The 19,306-nt window shown below is 43.0% G+C and overlaps 1 protein-coding gene across 1 annotated transcript; it reads right to left on the reverse strand.

The window, feature by feature from the left end:
• Window positions 1-7,345: 7,345 nt before the first annotated feature.
• LOC121535318 (receptor-interacting serine/threonine-protein kinase 1) lies at window positions 7,346-16,107 on the reverse strand. The gene is made up of 11 exons (XM_041842266.2): window positions 16,024-16,107; window positions 15,494-15,703; window positions 15,060-15,216; window positions 14,705-14,842; window positions 13,994-14,237; window positions 12,484-12,633; window positions 10,591-10,667; window positions 10,298-10,373; window positions 9,175-9,897; window positions 8,867-9,019; window positions 7,346-8,357 (listed from the first exon to the last, which is right to left on the reverse strand). The coding sequence occupies exons 2-11, from the start codon at window positions 15,649-15,651 to the stop codon at window positions 8,062-8,064; spliced, it is 2,172 nt and encodes a 723-aa protein (XP_041698200.1). The 5' UTR covers window positions 15,652-15,703; window positions 16,024-16,107; the 3' UTR covers window positions 7,346-8,061.
• Window positions 16,108-19,306: the final 3,199 nt, after the last annotated feature.

Consider the following 19,306-nt stretch of genomic DNA (forward strand, 5'->3'; position numbering starts at 1 on the left):
ACCATATTCTGGCCAATTGTATAGATTTGTAAAAATGAACACGAACAGATTTTTTAATTTTTTTTACTTTAAAAAAAAATGAAAAATAACTATTTTAAACAACATCAACTGTGAACTGATTTGGGCGTGTGTGTGTTAAAGAGACAGACAGGGAGGGACAAAGAGAGAGAGAGGCTACATTACTTGTACTGAAACTGTTCTAGCTTGCTGCATGATCAAATTCAGCTGATGCGCATAGCAATGCACGTAATGGGCATTCTTGAAATGCTCACGCACCTTTTGCTGCACACCAGCCTTCTCTCACCTCATCACACTGGCTCCATCGTAAGCTTGCGCAATGAGTTTGACTTTCTCGTCGTCGGCAAAAAGACTGTTCAGTCTCTCCAAAAGCACACTGGCGATTGAGACTGAGGTTGATTCCGAGATGGGAAGGAACTCAAAAAAGCGCTCCTGCACTTTGTGGTTGCTATCTATGTACCTCAGCACAAGCACCAGCTGTGTCTGTGTAGAAACGTCCGTGGTCTCGTCATCTTGGATAGCTACGAAGTTCGCTGACTTCACCTCCTCCACAATATGTTCCCTCATGACCGCTAGCATACACTCCAGTAGCTCGTTTTGAATGGTCTTTGATGTGCCCTTGAAAACTTTAGCATTTTTAAGATGGTCATCAAACACCTCATCTAATTGTGCCACAAAGTTGACAAGTCCAAGAAAAATACCAGGGTTGGTGGAGCCCTCAGTTTCATCTTTGCCTCGCAAAGCTAGCCATCTTGACAGTTGTACGTGAATTGATTGACGCTGCTACCAGCTCTTTTCTTAGTTATGTTCATGGTTACTTATGTTACGTATGACGAAAGCGCGTAAGTGCAAGCACTCCCGGAACCCATAGAGATTGTATTGAAAGCTCTGATATTTGAAAAAAAAAATATTTTACATGATAGTCTATGAGAGACTCCTGGGCGATTTTCAACCTGACTGAAATCGCCCCAAAAGGGGCGGGGCCATTTGAAGCACGACTTTAGCCTGATTGGACATTTAGTGGCAGATCAGACGTCTAGATTAGAACACTGAAAACTACTGTTGCCGTGATATAATTGATTAGAAAAAAATCCCTTCCTTTTCCCGTTTGGCAGTGCGTCGCCCATATCGCCCTAATGAACACACCGCCCCTGTAGATGAGAGAGAGAGAGAGAGAGAGAGAGAGAGATAATCAACCAAAGTCAAAATCAAACAGCTGTATATACTGACACCTTTCAAGAGATGACAATAGACGAGGGAATTCGCTACTCACTCAACAATTAAACAGCTCATTCAACAACTGTGTATAAAAGCGCAACACAGAGAAGGGGAGAAAGAGTGAGCAAGGCAATTAAACAAATGCAAATTGAGCAACTGTAGATAGTCAAATTCAAAGTGAGAGAGAGAGTGGGGAGGAAAAAACATGCGAAAACAGATTTGTGTTGTCTGGTATTGACTCCATTGTGTGTGAAAAATATTGTGTGTGAAAACTGGATGTAAAATATGCATGACAGTCATCTGCGTATGATGTCTTCCATCACACAGGTCCCCCCAAAATTATCTACAAGCTGTCGATTCCCTCCAATCCTGTTACAAAGCAATTTTGTGTGAAAACTGGTTGAAAAATATGCATGACAGTCATCGACATGGGATGTCCTCCATCACACACACAAAAAAAACTAAAACAAATCTACAAGCTGTCGATTCCCTCCAATCCTGTTACAAAGCAATTTAACCTTCCTCCCATTTTCCACAGCTGAACTAACTTTACCATGCACCTTCTCTCTCTGGGTAACTGTATTGAAATCTTTTATTTATTTATATTATATTTTTTGGTAATTTTTACCCGTTTTCGTGATTACGATCTTGTCTCATCGCTGCAACTCCCCAACGGGCTCGTGAGAGGTGAAGGTCGAGTCATGTGTCCTCCAAAACATGACCTGCCAAACCGCGCTCCTTAACACCCACTCACTTAACCCAGAAGCCAGCTGCACCAATGTGTCAGAGGAACCACCGTTCAACCGACGACCGAAGTCAGTCTGCAGGCGAGGCACCCCTGGCCAAACCCGGATGACGCTGGGCCAATTGTGTGCCACCCCATGGGACTCGCGGCCGGTAATGACACAGCCTGGGATCGAACCCCAGGCTGCAGCGATGCCGCAACACTGCGATGCAGTGCCTTAGACCGCTGCACCACGCCACAAAATCTGTTTTAATCATTCATTGAATTACTAACTTCCTATTTGAGAATATAATGATGCAAAGATAAAAATATAATTGTTTTGTAGTCTTGATTAAAGTAAACAATCGTACTTAATTAGAGTGAATAATTTGGGTGCAATTGGAACAATGTTGATTTAAACAACCTTAAATTTGATGGATGTAATTATTGGGTGGAGAACACAGACGCTAATCCACATTTGCATTCGCTGATCTATTCATCAATCATTCATGCAGAGATTAATTTTCTCCTGTTTGCGAAGGGGATTAATGAAAGCAACAGGCTCCAGCCTTGATTAAAATGTTAGTATTACAATATGGGAAGGTTTCCATGAAACATGAATCAATGCCTTTAAACAATGTGTTGATCTTAACGCTTTCTCATCCCTGATCCTTTTTAAAACATTCAATTAAAAAAGTGTTTCACAGCAGCAGCCATGTGGTGGTTAGAGTTGATCACTGGGGTTGGATAGATCTGGGATTGGGTGGGTCTGACCCCAAGGAGAAGCTTGAACACAGCAGCTCTATGGTCTTCTAGTCTCATGCATCTGGGCTCTACCCAAGTTTATTTTGCTGCCTGCTGTCTGGGCACCCTAGTTCATCATCTGGGCTCTACCCTTGTCCTGTTGTTGCTGTCTGGGCACACTAGTTCATCATCTGGGCTCTCCCCAAGTTTCTGTTGTTGCTGCCTGTGCAAACTAATTAATCATCTGGGCTCTACCCAAGTCCTGTTCTGTTGTTGCACACTAGTTAGTCATTAGGGGCGGGGCCAGGAGTTTGTCCGGTTCAGGAAAAACAATCTTGTCCCCATGTAATGTTTCCTGGTGCTTTGAGGTAGAATGGTAGATCCACATTTAAAATAAGTGTTAGTGCTAAATAATTGTTAAAGAAAAAAACTCAATACCACAGAAGAAAGTGTGACTCATGCAAGAATTCAATTTCAAGAAATGTAAACGTTTTCTTCACTACAAGGACTGAGGTGTTTAGTGAATCATGGACTACAAACCACTAGATCGCTTCACAGCCGTGAGCATAATTATGACAAAACTCACCCTTCTGGAACAGACTTTATTTAAAAAGACAATAAAAAGTGCCACCACCAGCTCTTTTTGAGATACCTCTCTCACACACATATGAGTAAATACACACACACACACACACACACACACTAATACCACTAACTTACACAATAACACATACAAACATGCACCAATGCACATTCACTGACACGCATTTCCAATAGCAGACATTATCCTTTTACTGCAGTGGGCTAAATAAGGGTCACACAGTGTTTCTTCGTAGTCTTAAACAAATCTAATTTGAAACAAAAGTATACACCTCACACACATGGTTATGGGCTTACAAAAAAGAAGACTCCTGTACCATGTCAGATATAGAGTTGAAATGTATTCAATTTTGAGGTGGCATCCCGATATTACACTTTATACACATCATAGAAGACCCAAATTAAACAAAACTGTTTGACATAGAAACAACGTTTTTCAGCATTTCATTAAAAAAATTATGTAATTATGAAAAATATGAATAACATTCCACCCATGAGGCCACTAGGTCATTTGACTGCAGGAAAGGCAGAAAATAGACCTGCAATGCCAGACTCCTGATCTGTATTACAAACACACTACAACTATTAATTTAAACTAGTCTAGAGAAAGAGGATTTAATAACAGCGACACATTCAAATCAAATCCAATTTTATTGGTCACATACACGTGTTTAGCAGATGTTATTGCGGGTGTAGCGAAATGCTTGTGTTTCTAGCTCCGACAGTGCAGTAATATCTAACAAGTAATGTCTAACAATTTCACAGCATATACCCAATACACACAAATCCAAGTAAAGCGATGGAATTAAGAATATATACAGTACCAGTCAGAAGTTTGGACACACCTACTCATTCAATGGTTTTTCTTGATTTGTACTATTTTTTACATTGTAGAAGAATAGTGAAGACATCAAAACTATGAAATAATACATATGGAATCATGTAGTAACCAAAATAGTGTTAAACAAATCAAAATATATTTTATATTTCAGATTCTTCAAATAGCAACCCCTTGCCTTGATGACAGCTTTGCACACGCTTGGCATTCTCTCAACCAGCTTCACCTGGAATGCTTTTCCAACAGTCTTGAAGGAGTTCCCACATATGCTGAGCACTTGTTGGCTGCTTTTCCTTCACTCTGCTGTCCGACTCATCCCAAACCATCTCAATTGGGTTGAGGTCGGGGGATTGTGGAGGCCAGGTCATTTGATGCAGCACTCCATCACTCTCCTTCTTGGTAAAATAGCCCTTACACAGCCTGGAGGTGTGTTGGGTCATTGTCCTGTTGAAAAACAAATGATAGTCCCATTAAGCCCAAACCAGATGGGATGGCGTATCACTGCAGAATGATGTGGTAGCCATGCTGGTTAAGTGTGCCTTGAATTCTAAATAAATCACAGACAGTGTCACGAGCAAAGCACCCCCACACCATAACACCTCCTCCTCCATGCTTTACGGTGGGAACTACAAATGTGGAGATCATCCGTTCACCCACACCGCGTCTCACAAAGACACGGCGGTTGGAACCAGAAATCTCAAATTTGGACTTCAGACCAAAGAACAAATTTCCACCGGTCTAATGTCCATTGCTCGTGTTTCTTGGCCCAAGCAGGTCTCTTCTTCTTATTGGTGTCCTTTAGTAGTGGTTTCTTTGCAGCAATTCGACCATGAAGGCCTGATTCACACAGTACCCTCTGAACAGTTGATGTTGAGATGTGTCTGAGACTTGAACTCTGTTAAGCATTTATTTGGGCTGCAATTTCTGAGGCTGGTAACTCTAATGAACTTATCCTCTGCAGCAGAGGTAACTCTGGTTCTTCCATTCCTGTGGCGGTCCACATGAGAGCCAGTTTCATCATAGCGCTTGATGGTTTTTGCGACTGCACTTGAAGAAACGTTCAAAGTTCTTGAAGTTTTCCGTGTTGACTGACCTTCATGTCTTAAAGTAATGATGGACTGTCATTTCTCTTTGCTTATTTGAGCTGTTCTTGCCATAATATGGACTTGGTCTTTTACCAAATAGGGCTATCTTCTGTATACCCCCCCTACCTTGTCACAACACAACTGATTGGCTCAAACGCATTAAGAAGGATAGAAATTCCACAAATTCACTTTTAAGAAGGCACACCTGTTAATTGACACCGATACCAACAAAGGTGTGTTGCCCTACGTCCCTTCCACAAAAAGTGTAAAATGGTAACACCACAACCATGTCTTGCAGTATCAGCAAATCTTCTGCAAGAGGTCCAAACAGTTTGTGGTTAAGGTCTACGAGCCCTACACCACTTCCGGCAGTCTTATCGATCTGGCCGTACACTGCAGACGGATCAAGACCATACGCCACAAGCACTCTGCTTCCACAGCCCACCATTGCCTGTGTACCTACACAGGATAAAGGACCAAAGAATAAATATGGATCTCTTCGATCAAGCTTCAAAATTTGTCTGCCTTTATGTATTCACCGAATATATTTTTATAAGCCGTACAGGGCTCTGTTGCATCAAACAGATGATAGACATTCAGATATATGAATATAATGTTTATTTGTCCAAATCTAAAATAAAGGGAAGTGTACAATATTTAATGCTAACTCAAAAAGAACTGGGTATTCAACAAGAATGTTATATGGTCAAAGTAACACACAAAAAAATTAACAGTGTCCTACTCGCTACCAAAAGCCTGTGACTGATAATCAACCAATGTGATTTTGTTTCACTGAATCTCCGTCTGTATATTTGGTTAATTGATCTCTGGCTGGACAAGTGAAGGTGGTAGCTCATTTATTTGTTTGGTCATCTATCACTGATCAGAAACATTTAGCACGCAATAATGTAGCCTAAATCAAGTGTAGCCTTTCAACTCTGACCCCTTCTGGGGGCATTTTCTAAATGACACACAATATTGTATACTACCCTCATAAAGTACATTTCAGTTTCAAAACTATAAGTCCTACAAACACATGTAGTACTGTTAGAAAGGTAAGAACTGTGGGATTCAGATTCAGGTGTCAGAGACAATGTGACTACTACAGAGCCCCCCAAAACTTAAATGTACCTTATTTTTTCTTATTTTTTTTTCAGGGGGGTCGCCCCAATTGTCCCCATGTTGGGGAATAAGAGATTTGAATGTCTAGTTTTGAGATAAAAATATGTCACAAAATCTTTTACCTAATGGTGGCGCTCTAAACATGCACAAATTCCCACTGGAATGCAGCCATTTTAAAAGTGCAGGGCTTGTGCAATGTGCAATGTGCAATCCCATATATGTGCAATGTGCAATACCATATATCCTCTGTCTGATTCTCAGTTCGTCCACTAGACAGCAGTAGGAGATCACATGATGTCTCTTGGCCACTTGAAACCAGTTGCGTCTGGTTTGGGTAGTGAGTCACTGTGCCAAAATGGCTGAACGGATTTTCAAGCCTGACATCTTAAAATGACCCTAGCAATCAGGGCTTTGAAGTTATGAAGTTAGTTTATGTTTATTTTTATAAGACACAGACAAGTGAAGAAACTTCAAACTTCATGTCCCATTCACTTTTCCTATTGTAAACAATGAGCTAGCTAAATGGCGCGTGTGGTGGATGCATAGAAGGTAATGTGGATGGAGAAGGAAATGCATTGCTTTACAGTGACCATCGGGATGTACCCTTTCCATGCATACTAAATGTTTGCACTTTTGGTTACTTGACCATGATTTATGGCCTTTATGGGGGGCATATTCTTATGACATTGCCAGCAGTAAGATTTTAGTTTGATTTCCAAAAAGACCATGCCTGTAGCTTTCTATTTTCTGATTATTATTATGATTTATTTTCACCGGGCCCTATACAGGGCCCAAAACAACCACTCAGAGTTTAACAGGTTTTAATCAAGTGTACACTACTTTTTTGCTCTTGCCTCACATAGTAGCCTAAGCCTTATAGGATAATCTATCCACCATCGAGCCGTGAGAGTGTGTCCTGTTTTATCTGTCATAACGTAACAGCCTACTTCAATCAACCAATACTTCATTCAAGTCATTACACAGCATAGTCATTCATGCCTTTAAAACAATCAAGCATTTTATTTTGAAATGAAATAACAAAGGGAGTGTTGAATAATGAAACAATAAATAAATAACTTGATTTTCTGCCAAACGACCATTTGAATAATCACTCAAAAGCGCCGTGTTTTGAATGCATGTTTGATTGACATTTGGCCTACTTTCGATAGTTTACAAGGTCCAGCAAGGCACATTAGCAGGGCAGTCATAAGGTGTATTTTGTTAGGATGTATCGGCATTAAAAGATGCCATTGGAATATGGGCTTCTCCTGATACTGAGATGCGCTGCCTGTCGTGGTCTCGTGGATCATCATTCTCCCGAGTGCACTCCAGCTTATTCGTATTGCAGTTTTGAAACATTTCAATCATCAGAAAAAAAGTTTCATCATGGCCACAAATTTCTCTGGCCCAGCCAATATTGGAATCCTGGCGCTGCTGTGGCTGAGAAAAAGCTAAAAGGTGCACAGACACGCACAGTAGATTCACAGAATTTGAGGACTGGTCCTGTCGGGTTCGGGCTGTGAATGAGAACTCTAACCTGTACACTCATATCCTATGGCAGGAAAATTCAATACTAACAACTCAACTCACAAACATTACACATTACATTGGTTGGTAGGAATTTAAGGGTGTCTGTGGGTGGAGTGCTGGAGTAGAAAGTCTCTCTCTGGGTTAGGGGTAGGGGGGACTGGAATAGATACAGTCTACTGTACCTACGGAGAAGTATTGGTCCAGCAGGCAAGAAGAAGCTTCTTTACCAGGTCTACTTTGACACAGTTCTCCAGGGCTCTGCAGAGCCGGCCCACGGTGCAGCCCACACAGCCTTCCTTCATCCTCCAGCGCTCCAGCATCTGGTGCACCTTCTCAGGCAACCCGTCACGATGGTAGTCCTGGTCGATGGTGTCCACCTCCACCTCGCTCAGGCCCAGACGACGGGCACAGCGCTTCCATTCCTTCCCGATGTTTTCTCTCAGGAGATCAAGGTGCTCTTCAGTCACTGCCTGGTCCTCTGAACACGGGACAGGACACAACGGAACATATTGTGTAAAATGGAAGTTAACAACCCTTTTCTGTGATATTTACAAGGGTTTTTGATAATTTACTCTCATTTAATGATACATACCAATTTACTGTTAAATAATAGCACTTCTAAATGCCCCATGGTCTTAGTTGAACTATCCAACCCAATTATAACCCCACCAGAGGAGGCTGGTGGGAGGAGATATAGGAGGGCGGGCTCATTGTAATGGCTGGTATGGCATACATGGAATGCTATCAAACACATGGAAACAACGTGTTTGACTCCGTTCCATTCATTCCAGCCATTACAATGAGCCCATCCTCCTATATCAGCCTCCTCTGAACCCCAAATATATAAATGTGTAAACAAACAATGTAAGAACCCCTATATTGTGGCTAGACAAAATATGGGACTAGAAGTAGAAAACATGACATAGAAAAATAGGAAGATGTCTATTTTCAGGAAGTAGGCTCCTCTTTGCAGGATTCTATTCTTACCGTACATCTGCAGGGTCTCTTTGAGTAGAGAGTGTGAGTTTGCCCCATTGGAGAGAGAGCTGGCTGACCTGCTGTAAGTCTCGTGGTCCCTGATGCTCAGTGTGTTGTTGCTGCCTATCTGGATCCCACTGGCGTTATGGATGAACAGGCCTCCTGCAAAACACACACACACACACACATACTGTTTCTTATAAATGCTTTTCTAATTGAAGTGGTAGATAGCTGTCATGCTGATTGGGGAATCTGCATCAGCTGTAATAATGGTAATAGTGGTAACAAGCACTGTAATCTCTGTGCTTCACCCCTACCTGGGTCCTGTGGAGGTCTAACCTTGGCACCCGAGTTCAGGCGCAGCCCTGCAGTGAGGTCTGGGGCAGTTGACTCTGGCACTGGGTAGGCTGGCAATGACTGGAGGCGGTAGTACTGGGCGTAGGGATCCTGCTGCTGGGGGGAGTACTGGCCCTGGCTTAGAGAGGGGCTGCTGGAGGACTCAGGCATGTGGCTGGAAAGCTGGCGCCTGGGGGTGGTGGCCCCTGAGGGGGCCGCGGCCTCGTACAGGCCTAGGCTAGAAAGACGGAGGTGGGGGTCCACCTCCACGCTGCTGGGCTGGACGGCCTGGGTTTTGGTCCAGGACTGGACAGAGGATACTGGGGACGTGGAGGGATGGAAGGGACTGAGGTCGGGGAGCCCTCTATTGGCGGTGGGGTCCTGTGAGCAGAGGCGCTGTGGGGTGGCAGGGTGAGGGTTAGGGTAGGGGCTGAAGTCAAGCTGTTCCATCCGGCTGTAGCTGCCATATTTGTGATATTCCAACTCCTGGGCTAGTTTGACTTCCAGGGCTGAGCAGTCGCTGACCATTTTGAGCTCCATGCCCGAGGTGGTGCTGACCGGGTCGAGGGTCCAGGCATTTGGCTGGATTAGGGAGGTCTCACAGGGGAGGAAGAGGTTCAGGTCCTCGATGCTGGCCTCCACTGGACCAGCCTCTACACGGACAGCCCCAGCACCGTCTGAGGTCAGCAAGGGAGCCGGCCGGTCTATAGGGAGAAGTGGTAGAGGGTTCATTTTTAATAGCTGAATTCTAAATTAAGATCAAGGTGAATAACTTGTCGTATAAATGGTTTGATTATTGATGAGAATGAGAGATTTGAATGGTAAATCTAGAAACTGGCAAATATCTCAAGTTGAGGTCTTAGTGCATCCCATCACATTCAATTTTTGTATCCCTTTTCTTTCATGTCCAATAGTTCAGTGCACTTTGTCCAAACCTTTGGATCAGTGGGCTTAGGCAAAGTAATTAAATATAAAAACTTGACGCAAGCTTCCACCACGCTGAGACTGTTTAGCAAGGCAGTGAGTGGTGTAGAGTAGTAAGGTGGAGAGCTATAGAGGGTCAGGGCCATGAAGCCTGCCTCACATTGTGCTCAGACTGCTCACCTCCTTTGAGGCTCTCAGGGGGCATGGATAATGATTTCATCTTCTCCACCAGCTCCTCTGGCCCCTCGTACAAGTCCTGCATGCCAATGAAACAGATCACAGGACGCATAATATTGTTTAAAAGGTGTTATGGACCTTATGATACATTTTGTAATATTGTGGTAATATTAAACACCCATCAATATCTTTCACGTAGTTACTGTATTTGTTCCGACTTTGCTTTGTTGTGCACTTGGTTAATTCAATGATGTACTCATGACAGTGCTATTACTTTGTTCACACATGCAACTTACTCTGAGACCAAGTGAGTCCCTCTCTACATCTGGCTCTAACTTCTCCCTGTAGACGGGAAGGAAGGTGTTGTAGCCCTCTGTGTAGAGAGAGAGAAAATTAGAAAATTAGAGCAGTCATGACTAACATAGCAACAGCCACAGAATAGTCTGTGTATTAGACCATGATGTAACATTAGACTCCTGAATGCAATGAATTGATGCTTGTTGAAGTACTAATTTATTCATAGGTCCAATGTTGACTTTTGTAGATGAAAACAGCATATTGGTTGCATATTGCACTTTTTTTGAATATGTGTTGAAATGTACAAGGTGTAAATGCTCTGCAATATCAATCACATTTATTTATAAAGCCCTTCTTATATCAGCAGAGTGCTTATACAGAAACCCAGCCTAAAATCCCAAACAATGCAGATGTAGAAACACGGTGGCTAGGAAAAACTCCCTAGAAAGGCAGGAACCTAGGAAGAAACCTAGAGAGGAACCAGACTCTGAGGGGTGTCCAGTCCTCTTCTGGCTGTGCCGGGTGGAGATTATAACAGTACATGGCCATTAAGGCCAGATCGTTTAGAGGTCGAGACAGCAGGTGCAGTAGAGAGGGAGGGAGGGAGGGAGGGAGGGAGAGAGGGAGAGAGAGAGGGAGGGAGAAGGAGAGAGGGTCAAAAAAACCCTTTAATGCCATGTCTGTACACGTGAAACAGTCTTGCTTCCGTCCCTGTCCTTGCCCCAACCTGGGCTCGAAACAGTGACCCTCTGAACACATCAACAACTGCCTCCCATGAAGCATCGTTACCTATTGCCTTACCTTGCTGAGCAAGGGAAACAACTACTTGAAGGTCTCAGAGCGAGCGACGTCACCAATTGAAACACTACTAGCGCGCACTGCTAACTAGCTAGCCATTTCACACCAGTTACACACATATATACAGTATGTCCAGCTAGCCACAGGTGGATGGGGACTCCTCTAGAGTCTAATACCTCTCAGGGGTTATCTACACTACCCTTAGGAACAGTGGCGACCTGTCATTCAGGGCTGTTTTGAGCCCCACATTTTGAGTTGCCTGTTTCGCATGTTATTTTGGTATTATTACGTGTCACATATCAGTTTGCAAACAATGTTTGCAATAATCATTGAGTTAATAAAGCCTCCATACAAACATTGCCTCTTTTTTGCTCTCTTGAGTAAGGCAGCTCCAAAATGCAGGTGTTTCAGCCTAGCTCAGTGTTTTCTGTGGTGGTGGGGTAGCCAGCAGAAAATACGGAGCGTAGGGGTTGGTAATGTTCTCTAGTTGCGCCGTGATTGGCTCAGTGTTCTGTCACTCATGCGGACACTACGTCACCGCCAAATCTAAGGGTAGAGCTCGAAAATTCAAGCCCCTTGGGTGCTGCCACATTAGAAGTGCCCATCCATGAAGGCTCAAGGTCATTGGCCACAGATAAAATGACGTCAAATCACGTTAATCACGTTACATCATACTTTCAAAATCTTAGCTAGCAGTCATCATCATGAATCAAGTCGACAATCTACTGGCAAATCCGTTTTAATCCTTGTCATATGAAGAGAAATAATAGATAAAACGTATCGGTGCTCATCGGCCATTGGACATATACATTACACTACAAGTTGGAAATCGCCAATTCAACAATGAGTGGTTTGGAAGGAATCAGTGGCTAACTGCAAGCATTGCAAAGTAATCACTAGCCTGCTATTCAGTGGAGTGGCTGTGTGGTCCCAAGTCTGGGTTTAAGGTTCTCTTTTCCAAGCTTAAAATGATAAACAAATATACAAATATATACAAATAACATTGTATTGATTGGCATTGCGTACACTGTAATGCATTTTACTGTATTTAGGAATTCCTGTACCTCAATCTCACTACACACATGCACACGCACCTTCGAATGTTGGTCGTAGTTGTGGATCCTGATGCCAGCATCTCTTCATTAGCTCTATGATCTCTACAGGCGTATCATCAGGGATGAGGTCTTCATCAGGACGATCACCTTTACGGACACACTGGCAGATATGGTCCTCACTCCGAGCATCTGAAATACAGTAGTCCAATATTAATTCAGTGCATCCAAATCTGTACAGAAAAACTAAAAACCTTATACATTCATAAAAAATAACAAAGGACCTCTTACTATAAAATATATCAGAGTTCACAAACTACACTGAACAAAAAAATAAACACAACATGTTAAGTGTTGGTCCGGTGTTTCATGAGCTGAAATAAAAGAGCCCAGAAATGTTCCATACCCACAAAAAGCTTATTTATCTCAAATTACATCCCTGTTAGTGAGCATTTCTCCTTTGACAAGATAATCCATACACCTGACAGGTGTGGAATATCAAGAAGCTGATTAAACAGCATGACCATTACACAGACCATTACTTGTGCTGAGGAGAATAAAAGGCCACTCTAAAATGTGCAGTTTTGTCACACAACACAATGCCACAGATGTCTCAAGTGTTGAGGAAGTGTGCAATTGGCATGCTGACTGCAGGAATGTCCACCAGAGCTGTTGCCAGATAATTTTATGTTCATTTCTCTACAATAAGCCGCCTCCAACGTCGTTTTAGAGAATTTGACAGTACGTCCAACCGGCCTCACAACCGCAGATCACATGTATGGCGTTGTGTGGGCAGGCGGTTTGCTGATGTCAACATTGTGAACAGAGTGCCCCATGGTGGCGGTGGGGTTATGGTATGGGCAAGCATAAGCTACGGAAAATGAACATAATTGCATTTTATCGATGGCAATTTGAATGCACAGAGATACCGTGACAAGATCCTGAGGCCCATTGTCGGGCCATTCATCCGCCGCCATCACCTCATGTTTCAGCATGATAATGCACGGCCCCATGTCACTAGGATCTCTACACATTTCCTGGAAGCTGAAAATGTCCCAGTTCTTCCATGGCCTGCATACTCACCAGACATGTCACCCATTGAGCATGTTTGGGATGGTCTGGATCGACGTGTATGACAGCGTGTTCCAGTTCCCGCCAATCTCCAGCAACTTCGCACAGCCATTGAAGAGGAGTGGGACAACATTCCACAGGCCACAATCAACAGCCTGATCAACTCTATGCGAAGGAGATGTGTCGCGCTGCATGAGGCAAATGGTAGTCACAACAGATACTGACTGGTTTTCTGATCCACGCCCCTACCGTTTTTTGAAGGTATCTGTGATAAACAGATGCATATATGTATTCCCAGTCATGTGAAATCCATAGATTAGGGCCCAATACGTTTATTAAAATTGATTGATTTCCTTATATGAACTGTAACTCGAAATTGTTGCATGTTGGATTTATATTTTTGTTCAGTATATATGGCTGAAATCGCATCAGATTAATTTGAATGCAACAGGCCTCTGTTGAGTGAGTGAGCAACACTCACTTTCATATGGCTCACGGCCAGTGAGGATGACCCATACGACAATAGCGAAGCTATAGATGTCAGACTTCTCAGAGGAGCGTGTGTGGATGCTGTCCAGGTGCTCAGGAGCCATGTAGCACAGAGTACCAGCTGCCCTGCCCCCCCCTCCCCCAGACCCGGGACGCCCCAGCCGGCTCTGCCTGCGAGACTCCTCCTTAGTCAGCCTGCTCCACGTCTGACAGGTGGCCAGGCCCAGGTCTGCAATCTGGAGCACAGATACAGACATGCATATTCATACATGTACATGCATTGCATACACAGATTACACACATATCCATATTCATACACATACATTGAACGTAGAGACATCAATACACACAAACACACACACACAGTCTTGCATTACTAACCTTGTTGGGACACACAATTCAGTCCCCAAATCCTATTTTACCTAACCCTAAACCTAACCTTAACCCCAAAACCTAACCTTAACCCTAACCCTAACCCTAGCTCCTAAACCTAACCCTAAAACTAATTCTAACCCTAACACTAATTCTAACCTTAACCTTAAACCCCCTAGAAATAGCATTTGCCCAGTTGGTCAAATGTTTGTTTGTTTACTATTCTTGTGGGGAATTCGCACACGCACACACACACACACATACACACACACACACAGTAAAGTAAATGATATAAACAGTAATAAAGCATATTATACAGTGGGTGCTGTACCTTGATGTGAAAATCCTTGTCCACCAGTATGTTTTCTGGTTTGAGATCTTTGTGTACGACACGGTTCTTCATCAGGTACACCATCCCCTCCAGAATCTCCAGTATGATCCTGCCCTTGATGGATATCAGCACAGGCACCTGGAGAAACGACAGGAATATATACAAGTTGTTTGCCCAGAGAGAAAATAGCTTGTTGATATTACACAGACAAAATGTGATGTGGAGTTCTGTTTGAAGACCTTCCATCTCTGCAGTGAGAGGAAGGAGGCTGGCCTGTGAGTCCAGGACCTAACCTCATTCCTATAGTGACAGTGTAGACAAGTTAGCTGTTGTTGTTGTTGTGATATCCTCTCACCCGGTCCAGCATGGCCAGCAGGTTGCCTTTAGGGATGAGCTCCATGACCAGAGAGTAGTCCCCATCCTCCAGGATCACCCCCAGCAGTTTGACCACCCGTTCATGGTTCAGTCTGCTCATCAGGCTGCCCTCCTCTAGCAGGGACTGCTTATTGCCCCTGAGGGAGAGAGGGAGGAAGGCTTGGTCAAGACTACCAGCTAGGAAAATATGTTAATTTGGAGATGTATCCCTATTTATTAACTAGGCCGCCTACTATAGCCTACTTTAGCAATATACACATCACAGGATGTTCCCCAATGCTGGAAGGGGGTCCCTGAGTGAAAAAGTTTGGGAATCCCTGGTTTAGACTACAATATGAAACTCGGTAGAGCGTGACAGTCACAACACTTACAGACACTGGGGGAATCCTCTACACCATAGCCCGCTATACTCACTCATTACGCGGTGGCCCGGTGTAGACGGTCTTCAGAACCACCTGGCCGAGGGTTTTGTGATAGCACAGATACACTGTACCGAATCCACCGTAGTCCAGAGGCTCCTTTTTGATAAGATCAGCGGATTTCATGTAGATGGAGTCCTGCACAGTAGCCATGGCTTGCTACCTGGTCCTCGGTCGGGTATTTCCCTCTAGCGTTGATACGAGACTAATGGATACATTGTAATTAATCAGTAATAGAGCAATCTCTCATGATGTAAATAGTAACACTAGTTGATTTCCGAACGAATGGAGGAGTAGGCTGAGGAGCTTCAGCGGCGTTACATTGAATCGAAATACAGAACTGAATATGGAAGTGAAAGACGTAGTCGGAAATCCAATACTGTAACTTGCTCTGTTAGAGTTGTCAACACATGAAATGGATGACATAAATAATGAATGCAGTTTAAAATTCTATGTAAATAGGTCTATGTATGCATTATGATAAAAGATGTAGGTCAAATCGTAAATTATAGAGAAATAACCTACCTTTTCATCCCACGGATAGGCCTATAGTTCCGGGATTTCTCTCGTTGCCGCAATTCTGAAACAACAGAAAATATGTTGTGGAAGTCTTAGAAGTCAATTGCAGACCAGTGTAGCTAATCGAGAAAAGAGCATATGATTTCGATGCAAATACAGTTGAAGTCGGAAGTTTAAATACACCTTAGCCAAATACATTTAAACTCAGTTTTTCACAATTCCTGACATTTAATCCTAGTAAAAATGCCATGTCTTAGGATCACCACTTTATTTTAAGAATGTGAAATGTCAGAATAATAGTAGAGAGAATGATTTATTTAAGGTTTTATTTCTTTCATCACATTCCCAGTGGGTCAGAAGTTTACATACACTCAATTAGTATTTGTTAGCATTGCCTTTAAATTGTTTAACTTGGGTCAAACGTTTCGGGTAGCCTTCCACAAGCTTCCCACAATAAGTTGGGTGAATTTTGGCCCATTCCTCCTGACAGAGTTGTTGTAACTGAGTCAGGTTTGTAGGCCTCCTTGCTCGCACACACTTTTCCAGTTCTGCCCACAAATGTTCTATAGGATTGAGGTCAGGGCTTTGTGATGGCCACTCCAATACCTTGACTTTGTTGTCCTTAAGCCATTTTGCCACAACTTTGGAAGTATGCTTGGGGTCATTGTCCATTTGGAAGACTCATTTGTGACCAAGCTTTAACTTCCTGACTGATGTCTTGAGATGTTGCTTCAATGTGTCCACATAATTTTCCTTCCTCATGATGCCATCTATTTTGTGAAGTGCACCAGTCCCTCCTGCAGCAAAGCACCCCCACAGCATGATGCTGCCACCCCCATGCTTCACGGTTGGGATGGTGTTCTTCGGCTTGCAAGAAACACCCTTTTTACTCCAAACATAACAATGGTCATTATGGCCAAACAGTTCTATTTTTGTTTCATCTGACCAGAGGACATTTCTCCAAAAAGTACGATCTTTGTCCCCATGTGCAGTTGCAAACCGTAGTCTGGCTTTTTTATGGTGGTTTTGGAGCAGTGGCTTCTTCCTTGCTGAGTGGCCTTTCAGGTTATGTCGATATAGGACTTGTTTTACTGTGAATATAGATACTTTTGTACCTGTTTCCTCCAGCATCTTCACAAGGTCCTTTGCTGTTGTTCTGGGATTGATTTGCACTTTTCGCACCAAAGTACGTTCATCTCTAGGAGACAGAACGCGTCTCCTTCCTGAGCGGTATGACGGCTGCGTGGTCCCATGGTATTTATACTTGCGTACTATTGTTTGTACAGATGAACATGGTACCTTCAGGCATTTGGAAATTGCTCCCAAGGATGAACCAGACTTGTGGAGGTCTACAAATTTTTTTCTGAGGTCTTGGCTGATTTCTTTTAATTTTCCCATGATGTCAAGCAAAGAGGCACTGAGTTTGAAGGTAGGCCTTGAAATACATCCACAGGTACACCTCCAATTGACTCAAATGATGTCAATTAGCCTATCAGAAGCATCTAAAGCCATTACATCCTTTTCTGGAATTTTCCAAGCTAATTAAAGGCATAGTCAACTCAGTGTATGTAAACTTCTGACCCACTGGAATTGTGATACAGTGAATTCTAAGTGAAATAATCTGTCTGTAAACAATTGTTGGAAAAATTACTTGTGTCATGCACAAAGTAGATGTCCTATCCGACTTGCCAAAACTATAGTTTGTTAACAAGAAATTTGTGGAGTGGTTGAAAAACAAGTTTTAATGACTCCAACCTAAGTGTATGTAAACTTCCGACTTCAACTGTATTCACTGACTGTAGTAAGTAAGTAGCCTTGCACGAGCCTTGGCTTGTGCGAGCCGGAACCGCTCATAGGGCAGGAGTATATCTCCTGTTTCTGTAGCGTGAGGCAGCTTAGTGAATATACAAGTATTCCCTCTGGACAGGACGCTAGTCTATCGCAGGGCCTTAACCCCAAATATATCTCCTTAATGCTGAGTGCCAAGCCGAGACGCATCAGGTCCTATTTGTACAGTCTTTGGTGTGACTCCGCCAGGGATTGAATTTAGGGCAGACACTCTAACCGCAAGGCCACTGAGAGAAAAAATGATCTTACAATATTTGAAACTAAAATGTTTTTTCTGTGGTATAAATTATGAAATGTGAATGGAGCTGAACATTTTGGTCAAAGACAGATTCCTAGCCTAGGCAATGGGCTTACAATGATATCACAGTTGGACTACCTTCTTTCATTGCATAGTGCCATGGTCAGATCGGGAGGCAAAAGCCCATAAAAATAAAAATAGTCCAGTAAAATAGAGCACTATTACCGCCTACTGGAGGTATGCGTCTATCATAGTTCATCTACCAAAGAAGAGAACATGGTTCATCATTACATTATTCACAACCAAGCATCTCCTGACTATTGGGGGCTTTACATTATAGGGTGATTGTAATTCTAAAGATATATGTTTGTCTAGGTATTTATTAAGAAGTAGCCTCTCCAGCCTACAGTATAGCAGAGAGTATTGTGTGGCACTTCCTGATGCTGCAACATCATCTTGTTAGGGGGCTGAGAAGACCTGTCAGCCCTGACCACAATCATACTCTTTGTGTTTGTGTGTGTATTATGAGAGAGAGAGGGAGAGAGAGAGAGAGAGAGAGAGAGAGAGAGAGAGAGAGAGAGAGAGAGAGAGAGAGAGAGAGAGAGAGAGTCATGTGAAGCATGTAGGCCACTTTACCACTTATAGCTTGGCTGTTCCTTTAATACAATGATATATTAAAGGATCAAAATAGCTACCCCCAAAATAACCAGAATCTTTTTAAAGAATCTATTTCAGAGTAATTTACAGACACTAAAAAGGAAATAACAAGACACTTTCACTTACCGGCACAATGACTCAACACAGCCAAACCACACTGAATTAAAGCATACACTGACAAAAACAAAAGAGATTGTGATCCATTGATAAAGTAAGATTTTCTCTGAAACCAGGATGGGAAACCACCTGAATGGTAGCGCTTCTGAAGGTTTTGGGTGATGTGACCAGACTGCACTGAATGTGCAGAGTTAGGCCAAGGCCTACAGTACATCTGGAGTAGGCCTATATTCTGTAAACGCCCCCGACCTCCGCTATATTCTTTGCCTGTCCTCACACACTAAAGCCATAACAAAGTATTTCACATCATCATTTGCCATGGCTCTGGGTTCTCTTTTCATGATTCAGTGTCATTACAGTAACCCTGGCATCCACTGTTTTACTGGTTCTTATTGTCTGCCTTATGTAATAGAGTCTGGGTGAATGAAA

Source organism: Coregonus clupeaformis, chromosome 21 (genome assembly GCF_020615455.1).
Source record: "Coregonus clupeaformis isolate EN_2021a chromosome 21, ASM2061545v1, whole genome shotgun sequence".
NCBI lineage: Eukaryota > Metazoa > Chordata > Actinopteri > Salmoniformes > Salmonidae > Coregonus > Coregonus clupeaformis.

Coding starts and splice junctions, on each gene's coding strand:
- LOC121535318 (XM_041842266.2), bottom strand. CDS start 15,651: ATGGCTACTGTGCAGGACTCCATCTACATGAAATCCGCTGATCTTATC. Junction 10,668..12,483: donor ACTACGACCAACATTCGAAG/GTGCGTGTGCAT, acceptor CTCTCTACACAG/AGGGCTACAACACCTTCCTT. Junction 8,358..8,866: donor AGAGACCCTGCAGATGTACG/GTAAGAATAGAA, acceptor TCCCGTGTTCAG/AGGACCAGGCAGTGACTGAA.